Raw genomic sequence first — 11,178 nt, 5'->3', positions numbered from 1 at the left:
CGTTAGGGGTGGGAAACTCCAGATGTTGTTGGACTACAACTCCCATTATCCCTAACCATTGCTCCATGTGGCCACAGCATCTGGAGGGGCGCAGGTTCCCCATGCCTGTAAAATCTTAGGCCAGGTTCTGGGAACCCTGGAGTAAAATGGAAATGTATCAGTGATTCCTCAGTGAGAACAAAACAATGGCCAATCTTCCTAGAAATGGCGTCCAACCTTCCCCTGCAATGAACAGCTCCAGGACAGTGTTTGTTTGGTGTGTTCTAGGGCACACTCTCAGTTTACACAGGACAACAATGCTGCCCTGGGCTCCTGCTGGGAGGAAGGGCAGGATATATATTAAATAATAAATAAATAATAAAAATAAATAAATAAATAAACAATGAAACCCAAAAGCCCTGGCCAGTATTCCAGGCAAACAGACTACATATCCCAGAACATAACTTCCCCAAAATCTTTGCCACTGCACAGATTCTGGTGCAGACATGCAGGAATATCTTGGCAATTGGAAAGGGTTCTCTGTAGGTGGAAAGTTTTCCAATGCCTTAGTTCATTATAAAAGTCAAGGTCAGAGCCGTATCAGTTGTGCACGTTTATTAAAAAGAAAACACTTGGTCCTTATAGCACCTTAAAGATTAATGAACTTTATTTTAAGAGCCTGAGCTTTCATAAGACCACTACACATCCATTACATTAATGCTGAAAAATGGTTAAGGCCATTGCAGTTGCAGTAACTTCTCAACACATGGCCTCCATGGCCTAATTATTTCAACAATCCTTTGTTTTTTCCATTATAGTCCCTTCTTGTATTCAGTATTACACATATTCAGTATTACACAGTGAGCAGAAAAATGATTCCAAGTTCTCTACTGCAGTGGTCTTCAACTTTTTCCAGATTCAATAACCCCGACATAGGGTTAACATAGGACCCATGTTTAAAAAAATATAATTCAGTTTATTCCTATCCTTCTTCTTGATTTTATGAGCTATGATGACCAGATGAAAAGGATCTTGATCGTCTTATAAAAGAGGGAATTTTGGCAGATTTAGCTTGTCAGGCAGGAGTTCACAGCTATTAATATTAAAGGAGCCTGTCTTCTTGTGCATTTAGTTTCTTTCTGTTTCTCTCAAAAGTATTTTTAGAATGCTGGTGGTACTACCAGCACAACCCACCTTAGGTCATGGCCATATACATCCAAATGTATATGGCCTTTTAAAATTATTATTACTGGCCATTTTTCCATCATAGGCAGTATTGATAAAGACTTCTTTTGTAGTCTCATATACTGAGACTCATCCTATACTGTTTTTACAGAATTTCCCTCATGTTATCAACACACACCAGGCACAATCCTGTAAGGTTCAGAATGACGAGCCCAACTTAAAAAAGGAATGATAAGGCACTCTTCTGAAGAAAGACAAATGTGTGCTTTGTTGATTTTCTTGAAGTGTGATTAATAAAAGTTTATATATAATGACCTGCAATTAGGGATAAATGAGCATCCATTGCTTGGCCCTCCGAAGGCCATCACCCTGGTGAAAATGACATGAATAGCATCAGCCCCAGGGATTGGGCTTGTGGGAGTTGTAGTTCAAAAAAGTAACTTTTCCAAGCTCTGGATTCACGTGGTGGTGATGAAATGCCTTGTGCTACCATTTTACTACAGTAAATTTGTTATTACTAGTTAATATACATTTGCCATTTATGAAGGAGTCCGAGTCGGAGTCGGAACATTTCTACCGACTCCAACTCCACCCAAAATTGCTCCCGACTCCAACTCCACAGCCCTGGTACAAAAGGCTCCCCCCTGCAGACATTTGCCCTGAACATGTGGGAAGCTGAAAGGAGACAATGGAATTATGGCTAAAGGCACATGGCCCCTCCACACACGTAATGACTAATAGGATCTAATGGATCTAATGCAATTGATTTAATCCAATGGATGTGCAGTGTTGCACAATATAGGACATGGGTGTGATTCACTGAGCTGGAGCAATAGGTCATCTGGATAGAACACTGGCTCAACCAGTATTCTCCCTGTCCTCTAGTTCTAAGTAGAAGGCCTCAAGATGCCCTAGGAAGCAATACTACAGAGACAGCTCATTTAGGGGAGTCTCAGAAGTCCCAAGAGAGCCAGTGTGGTGTGGTGGTTAAGGTGTTGGACTACGACCTGGGAGACCAGGGTTCGAATCCCCACATAGCCATGAAGCTCACTGGGTGACCTTGGGCCAGTCACTGCCTCTCAGCCTCATGAAAACTCTATTCATAGGGTCGCCATAAGTTAGAATCAACTTGAAGGCAGTACATCATCATCATCAGAAGTCCCAAATCCCACATTGGGGGACCTTCTTAAGGTGCTTAACTTTATATCCAGTCTCTAGTCCTGCAGGCATCTTCCTGGCCACATGTGACTTCTCAGATCACATTCACAGTTGCTCCTTCCAAGTCACCTGCTTGGTTCTCTGAAGAGGGAGGCTCCCTCTCAACCATGAAGTTGTCAGATGGTTCCTGGTACACTGAGGTTGAATCAGGAGTTCCTTCTTCTCAATCTTCATGTTTCAGTTAATTCCAGCACTGCCCATCCAGCACCCGGCTGGGGGTACACCAAGTGATGGAATTATGATCTTTTATCATTCTTGCTGCATCTGTATCTTCAGTCTAGCCTACAAAGTCCACAGATATGTACCACCATAGATAAGGCTACTGAGGGTAGGAAGGCAATCTATCAATCCACAGCAGTTTCACAGGAGACTTTGTCAGTGATTTGCCAAAAGGTCAAAGCTGGTAAGTATCACAGCAAAGACACAGCAGGAAAACTGAAGCTTGTTCTAGCTATACTTGTGATCCAGGTTCTGCTGGATGCTTCTGACATCACTTCATTTTTCAGCAATGGTGCCACAGAAGAGAACTACATTCAGTTGCAGCTGGAAATTGCCTTCTGTCCATTGGCAGGGGAATTCACAGCCATCAGTTCCTCTGCCTTCTTCATGCTGAGCTGAGGGTCTGGCTCCTTTGACCCATTCACCAGAATCTGGCTGGCTGGGGTTGCTTCATGGTGAAATGCTGAAAAAGAAAAGGAAGAGGGAGACTCTTCAGCAATAATGTAGTGACATTCTGAAGTGCAGGGGCCCTTCATGATAGTCACAGCAACACCCCCTCACAGCCATGCCCCCCTTCTAAGATTATAGAATAATCTAGCCAGACTTGTATACTGCTTTCTGCTTCTATATAGTTGTCACAATTTGACTGTCCTTTCTCAGTGTCAGATATATTGCTTGAATTACTGAATTTCAGTGTCTACATATTTATCTCCTGTTGCTACCAAACTGCTTGATGATGATGATAACTGCATTTGGGCAGATCTTATGAGATTCAGGAGGACACTTGAGCATGGAAATTCCTGATCCCCACCTCTGGTGTTGGCTGCACCACACACACATTCTTAGGTATATTCATTTACATTTTACCTTAATATGCACTACACACACATATATAACAGTTAAAAGCTGAAACATCATCTCTCTCTCCCTCTCCCTCCCTCTCCCTCCCCCCCTCTCACACACAGAGAGATTCTCTCCCCTCCCCCCCACACACATAATTTTTTCTCTCTTCTCTTCCCTTAGTCCTGGCTTTTGCTTCTGGTTTCAGAATGAGATCCTTGTTAATGCCTTCTCCCACAATACCAGACATCCCTAGGCGCCAATCAACATGAAAAGGGAGTGTGTTAGCTATTGAGAAGAGTCTTCTCAATGGCTGACTCACCTCCTTTCACTCTGATTGGCTCCAATCAGCAGGAAAGGACAAGGAATCATGTTAAACAACTTCTCAGTGGCCAGCACACTCTACTTTCATGCTGATTGGTTTGTAGGATACTGATTGGTTCGTAGGATGCTGCAAAGTTCCATAGGGAACTTGATTTGACACTTGTTCCCAAAAAAGTAAGGGGTCTAAGACCCTCCTGAGATCCTGGATGACTACACCCCTGCTCTTTAGTTAGACTAGTGACAAGATAGAAAAGGGACCACACTCTTGCAGCTGCTGACATGAGAGGAAATCCACACTTGGAAGTTCAGGGCAGCGGGGGAGAAACCTGGGAGAAGGCGTTCCCTGTCGCAGCCTCTACGCTGTGAAATTCCCTCTCCACAGAGATGCATCCAGCACATTAATTATAGAACTTTTGTCATATGCTGAAGATATACCTCTGTACCCTGGCCTTTGACACCTGATATATTTACTTTAGGATCCACCCTGTTCTTCTGATTGTAAATTGTTTTAACTGATTTTCAGACTGTATTTTTACATTGTTGTAGCCTGCCTTTGGATTTTATGGTGAAGGCTGGGTAAGAAATCTTAATAATAGTAGAAGTAATAATAATAATAATCAATGGACTAAAAGTGCCCAGTTCTCACAGACCTGTTGCAATATATTGTAAAGCACTTCATACACTCAAAAGTGCTACTGAAAATATATAGCAATAATAAAAATGCAATATATATAGCAATAATAAAATGCAAGGCCCCATAAAGTCAAAACACAGCTTGCATATAAAAACAGTGCCCTTTATTTGACCATTTTCTATCCCTAAAGTACATTCCGCCCCCGCCCCCCCCCCGTGAAATTTTAACAGGCACTGAATGAAGTAATTGTGTTACATCTGAAATTGTACAGTTCCACTGGAGTCCTAGAAATTTTCTGCCAACCAGCCATTCTTATATGAGAGTCTTGTTGGATGGAGCAAGCTATCCGCCCCTCACTGGCCTGGACATGCACTTAACAATAGCCTCATGTACACTCACTGACTGATCGGGATTTGTAGCATGGCAAGTTAGAGCAGGATAAAAGAAACAGAAACTGGGAAAGAATATCTGCATGGCACAGGGGAAGTCACACTTGACGGAAAAGACCAGTAACATTTTCTTCCTGCACAATATAGTCAACACTGGAGACTGGCCATACCTGCAATGCTCAGGGATAGACTAGATATGATGGCAGCAGGTCCCAGTGTTTAAAAATGGAACTCCCCAATCATATAGAAAGATGGTTTCAAAAATAAAAGAGGTGAGATGTACAGACACAACCCTCCCCTCCACACACATATGTGTCTGGTTTCCCACAATCCCTCTGCCCATGTGCTTTTCTCTTGGTCATGATAACTTCTAGTATCAGAGTTTGGTTGAAGAGAGAAGCTTCTGGTGAGGAGTTAATGCCCCTTTCTTCCTAACTGGGGGCAAATCCATGTTTAAACACAGACCTGTGTCATCACTTCAGTGAGCAGTCAGACCAGAAAGCTGTATTTGAACAGATATGGGTAGCAGCTAGTATGGTGTAGTGGTTAGCATGTTGGACTGGAACCTGGGAGACCATGGTGCAAACAGAAATAATAATAATAATTGATTATGGAGAGGGAGGGAACACTGTCTGAGAAACACTTGCTTTGCCACTCTACAGGCAACATTATCAAATCAAAAGAAGATGCAGCAGCTATTCTCAGATTTTAATATGATCTTAAATACTGTAACAGCTACTGCAAGGATATCCTTGTAATATAAATATGAGCCGTAAGTGGTAGTCTCTGCAAGAAGGGTATGGCATCACTGCAAGTTACCTTAAGGGCTAAGGAGGGGTGCAAACAATAATCTTAATGCGCTATCTCTTTCCTTAATAATACCTGGAACCTACACTGCCACGCCATTAAGATTAAGCAGGAATGAAGAAGCCACAAAGTATTTTCCTATTTTGTCTTCCTTTTGCTCTGGCTGCTCTGGCTAGGTGCAGCTCCAGTAACATGAGAATAGGGTGTCTCACACACATGCTTCAATTATCTGCTAATGTAGTGAGGGGGATTTGTCGCAATTTTCCTCAGGTTACCACAGGTGTAAGGGAACAGAAATCTTCTGTTAATGGGCAGAACATAAGATGAGCCCTTCTGGATTAGGCCGAAGGCCCATCTAACCCAACATCCTGTTCCCAAGGCAGCCAACCAGATGCCCATGGGAAGCACATAAGCAGGATCCGAGCCCAACAGCCCTCTCCCCTCTTGTGATTCCCACTAACTGGAATACAGAGGCATACTGCATCCCAAAGGTGGAGGCAAAGCATAGCCATCACGGCTAATAACTGTTGATAGCCTTATCCTCCATCAAGTTGTCCTTTAAAGCCATCCAAGTTGGTGGCCATCACTACATCTTGTGTGCATTGTGTGAAGAAATACTTTATTTCATGGAATCATAGAGTTGGAAGGGGCCTTGTAGGCCATCGAGTCCAACCCCCTGCTCACAGCAGGAAATCCACAGCTAGAGCATCTCCCGCAGATAGCTGTCCAGCCTCTGCTTGAAGACATCCAGCGAAGGGGATCCCACCACCTCCCTAGGCATTCGGTTCCATTGCCGAACTGCCCTTACTGTCAAGAAGTTCCTTCTAATGTCCAATCTGAATCTACGCTCCTGCAACTTAAAACCATTAGACCTAGTCCTACCCTCTGGGGCAGCAGTGAACAAATCTGTACCCTCCTCTATGTGACAGCCCTTCAGGTACTTAAAGAGTGCAATCATGTCACCCCTCAGCCTTCTCTTCACCAGACTGAACATGCCAAGTTCCTTCAACCTTTCCTCATAAGAATTTTTCTCCATACCGGCTATCCTCCTCGTCGCCCTCTTCTGAACCCACTCCAACTTGTCTATATCTTTCTGAAAATGAGGCGCCCAGAACTGAACGCAGTATTCCAGATGAGGCCTGACTAATGCAGAATATAGTGGGACTATTACTTCCCTCAACCTGGGAACTATAGCTCTGTTTATGCAGCCCAAAACCGCGTTTGCCTTTTTTGCCGCAGCATCACACTGCTGGATCATGCTCAACTTGCGATCCACTACAATTCCAAGGTCCTTCTCACACGCACTACTGCTAAGCCGGGTATTTCCCATCCTGTACCCATGCATTTTGTTTTTGTGGCCTAAATGCAGAATTTTGCATTTGTCTTTATTGAATTTCATTTTATTAATTTCAGCCCAATTTTCTAGTCTATCCAGGTCCCTTTGGATTTATTCCTGTCTTCCATTGTGTTAGTTATCCCTCCCAGTTTCGTATCATCTGCAAACTTCATAAGGCTTCCCTCCACCCTGTCATCTAAGTCATTTATAAAAATGTTGAAGAGTATCGGCCCCAGGACAGAACCCTGTGGCACTCCACTCGAAACCTCCTTCCAGTCCGAAGCAGAGCCACCGACGACCACTCTTTGAGTACGGTTTTCCAACCAGTCGTGAATCCACCTCGAAGTGTTTCCATCTAGTCCACATTTGACCATTTGTTCTTTGTTGTAGCTTCACTGGATGTCCACAAGTTCTACTATTATGAGGGAAGGAGAAAAACCTCTCCCTGCCAACCTTCTCCACACCATGCATCATTTTATACAGCTCTTGTCATGCTCTGATGATCCTCCGTGGCGCAGAGTGGTAAGCTGCAGTAACGCAGCCGAAGCTCTGCTCATGGCCGGAGTTCGATTCCAATGGAAGGAGGAAGTCGAATCTCCGGTAAAAGGGGTCGAGGTCCACTCAGCCTTCCATCCAGCCGTGGTCAGTAAAATGAGTACCCGGGTAAAGAAAAGCCGGGGAAGGAACTGGCAATCCCACCCCATATATATGGTCTGCCTAGTAAAGGTCGCAAGACGTCACCCTAAGAGTCGGAAATGACTCGCACTATAAGTACGGGGACACCTTTACCTTTTGTCATGCTTTATCATGATAGGCACCAGTAATGTAGTGGCAAATTTAGAAGTGCAGGGTCCCTTCATGTTAGTCATAGCCACACACACCCTTTTTTGGTGCAGGGTTGTGAATGGGATCCTTGTTAATGCCTTCTCCCACAACAACAGACATCCCTAGGAGCCAATAAACATGAAAAAGGAGAGTGTAGTTTCTGAGAAGAGTCTTCCCAGTGGCTGACTTGTCTCCTTTCACTCTGATCGGCTCCAATCAGCAGGAAGGAAGCATGTTAGAAAACTCTTCTCAGTGGCTAACACACTCCTTTTTTATGCTGATTGGCTTAGACATAGAGACCATCCTCCCAAAAAAGTAAAGGGTCTAAGACCTCCCAAGACCCCAGATGACTACACCCCTGCTAGGTACACACTCTGTTCCTCATCATTCAGTGCTTCCCCATGGCTAGATTGAGTGATCTGCAGCGACAGAGGACTTCTATATATACACCTGCTATTGTTGTTGTTGTTGTTGTTACATTTGTATACCACCCCATACCCAAAGCTCTCTGGGCAGTTTACAACAATTAAAAACATTAAAAACAAATATACAAATATACAAGTTTAAAAACACTAAAAAAAAAAAAATTAAAAACACATGCTAAAATGCCTGGGAGAAGAGGAAAGTCTTGGCTATTTGGTCAGTACCCAGCAAGTGTCAGAGAATGTATCAGGGTTTGCCTAAATTTAGGATAAATAATATTGTTAGACTATCTCATATCTTGCCTGTATCATGGCAGATTTCGGGGCAGCAAAAAGTCAATCATTATATATTTATCAGCATGCAGTGGTATTTGGATTTTCTGACTAAGGCACCAAATGAAGGCCCTGAGCCTTCATTTCTCCACGTACATCAGGTACAGGGAACCTTTGGCCCTCCAGATGTTGCTGAACTACAACTCACATCAAACTTGGCCATTGGCCATGCTTGCTGGGGCTGCTGGGAGTTGTAGTTCAGCAACATCTGGACAACCAAAGGTTACCTACACCTGCTGGACATCCTACCATGCACATGAGTAGTGGAAACAATTTATATGCCCACAAATTGCTCTACCCCCCCCCCAAGAATTCCAAGGGTGCATCATACTCCAGGACACTCAATGGGGGCGAGCGCTGGTGCTCTCTGGAAGCTACCTAGTCACTTCCAGGGTTATTAAAGAAGGATGATATTCCTCATTGTTTTGATGCATGCTTCTAGGTGAGTTACAGCAAAAAATGGAACCAGACTGATGACCTTGCTGTATATGAATGTATGAAGCCGCCTTAAACTGAGTCAGATCACCAAATCCTATCTAACCAAGGGTTTTCTATTTTGACTGGCGATGGCAGCAGCCTCTCGCCACTGTATCAGGCAGGGCCCTTTCCCACTTCTGCTAACGGAGATCTGGAAGAAACCCAGTGCCTGCTGAGATCCAGTGCCTGCAAGGCACGTGCGCTGACATCCTGCTATGCCCCTGCATCACTATCCCAGGATAGTGAATAGGATATAGAAGGGGCGCGATATTCTTGCGCGTGCGGCCCTTTGCCAGCAAATCTTGCCTGCCCCCGTCGTCGCGCGCCCCCATTCCATCCCCGGCGAGGTTTTTCGCTTACCCGCCCTGCAGCTCTGCCTTGCCCGCACTATCTGCACCGCCTGCTGGTTCTTGAAGCGCACGAGCGCCATCGTGATGTCGGCGTTCCAGCTGGGCTCCTCCTGGGGGCAGCGGAAGTCAATCTCGGCGCCGCCGTCCGTCACCACCGTGAAGTAGATGTGCCGTTGCTTCCACTCCACGCACTCGACGGCTTTGACGCGCGCGAAAGGGATCTCTTTACAGCGCGTCGAGCCCCGGCTGCTGGCCTCGAAGAGTCGCAGCCCCTTCTCGCTCAGTAGGCAGCGTTTTTTCTTCCAGAGCTGCAGGAGACCCCCGCTGCGCTTCTCCAGCACCCCTTCCCGCAGCACCTTCTCCGACGCCATAGGGCCGAGCGGCGCTCTGGCTGCCGAGGATGCTGCGGCCGAGGGAGCAGGAGCCGTTGCCGCTGCCGCCGCGTGCTCTGCCAGTGCGAAGGAGCGCTTTCCTCCACCTCCGGCTTCTGAGCAAGACAGAGAGAGAGCCCGCCCTCTGCCGCGTGAGCTCCGGCGGAGGTTGCTGCTCTCGCCACTCTGCCGGCGGGATCTGCCGCTACATGCCCGCTGCTTGTGCCTCGCTCTTCCCACTCGCATTCCTTTCCTGCTCAGCCAGGCCTCGCCCAGGTTTTGCCTGCCAGAGAGACACGGCTGACGCCCAGGCGCGGGCCGGGTGTGCTGAGAGCCCGAGGGCTGCCGTGCCCAACTAGGCGGAGTCGCTCCTGTGCCGGCTGGCTCTGGCTGCGCGGAATGCAGGGAAGACCCAGGGATGTTCCTGCTGCCGTCTACCATCATATGCGGCATTTCTGGCTATTCGCTGGTGGAGTGGTGGACAACTAGAGGGGGATGCTTTGGCTTTCCACGAAGCGGAGGCACACATGTCTGAAGTGACAAAACTCCTAGGCCCAAGTGCCTTCGCTGTGTGGACCAGTAGCATAGTGGCAACTTCAGAAGTGCAGTGTCCCTTCATGATAGTCACAGCCATGTCCCTCCCACCCTTTTTTGCTGCTGGGTTGAGAATGCCTTCTCTCACAGTAACAGAAGTCCCTAGGAGCCAAAAAGCATGAAAGGGAGGAGCTTTAGCTAATGAAGAGGGGCTGACTCACCTCTTTTCACTCCGATAGGCTCCAATCAGCAGGAAAGGACAAAGAAGCATGTTAGAAGGCCCTTCTCAGTGGCTAACACACTTCCCTTTGATGCTGATTGGTTCATAGGATGCTGGAGACATTGGGACCCTGATCCCAAAAAAGGAAAGGGTCTGAGATGCCAGATAACTACACCCCTGTAATGTGGACTGAACTTATAATAAAAGCCAAACAGGGACATCTAGAATTGAGACAAAACTGCATTGGGAAGGGTGGCCATGTGAGGTTTAAAATATTTGAAGAGAATCCCACAAGGGCAAAGATGGCTGGCAGAGAATATTAAGCACCTTTTCTCCCTCCCCCCATTAGTGCAAACAGCTGTGAGCTGGGTGATAAGGACACCTCTAAATTGGATAAGGTAGCAAACCTTTGAAAAGAACTCCTGCATCTTTCAGAGCTCTATTTGGACCCACTTAGGCACACTTACTTTGTGAGACTAACGGAACATTGTACAAAGTTCCATGCCTCTTCCCATTTTGTTTTTGTTTTGATCATGACTAGTGGTACCTGGAGGCTATTACTGAGAGCAAAGGGAGAATTGGGATGGTGATGGGGTTGCATAATTATTTTTCTATGAGCCAATTTCTCTCTCAAGATCACCTGACTGCTTTACACCCTGTTGCCTTTCCCCTTGTGTATTTCCCCCTGGGGAGAATTTCGGAGAGGGAAAAAGCT

At 46.0% G+C, this 11,178-nt stretch overlaps 1 protein-coding gene across 1 annotated transcript; it reads right to left on the bottom strand.

Annotated features, from left to right (window-relative positions):
* Positions 1-628: 628 nt before the first annotated feature.
* On the bottom strand, positions 629-10,235 carry PHLDA3 (pleckstrin homology like domain family A member 3). Its single transcript, XM_061630341.1, has 2 exons — positions 9,349-10,235; positions 629-3,064 (listed from the first exon to the last, which is right to left on the bottom strand). Exons 1-2 carry the CDS (start codon positions 10,160-10,162, stop codon positions 2,916-2,918), a joined length of 963 nt encoding a protein of 320 aa, XP_061486325.1. The 5' UTR covers positions 10,163-10,235; the 3' UTR covers positions 629-2,915.
* Between the last annotated feature and the right edge of the window lie 943 nt (positions 10,236-11,178).

The sequence above is a fragment of the Rhineura floridana genome, chromosome 6 (assembly GCF_030035675.1).
Source record: "Rhineura floridana isolate rRhiFlo1 chromosome 6, rRhiFlo1.hap2, whole genome shotgun sequence".
In the NCBI taxonomy this organism is placed as follows: Eukaryota; Metazoa; Chordata; class Lepidosauria; order Squamata; family Rhineuridae; genus Rhineura; species Rhineura floridana.
Note: the sequence above shows the minus strand (reverse complement) of the source record. Positions and strands in the feature narration are given on the sequence as shown.

Coding starts and splice junctions, on each gene's coding strand:
- PHLDA3 (XM_061630341.1), bottom strand. CDS start 10,162: ATGCCGCATATGATGGTAGACGGCAGCAGGAACATCCCTGGGTCTTCC. Junction 3,065..9,348: donor AAGGCAGAGCTGCAGGGCGG/GTAAGCGAAAAA, acceptor TTTCTTTTTCAG/CATTTCACCATGAAGCAACC.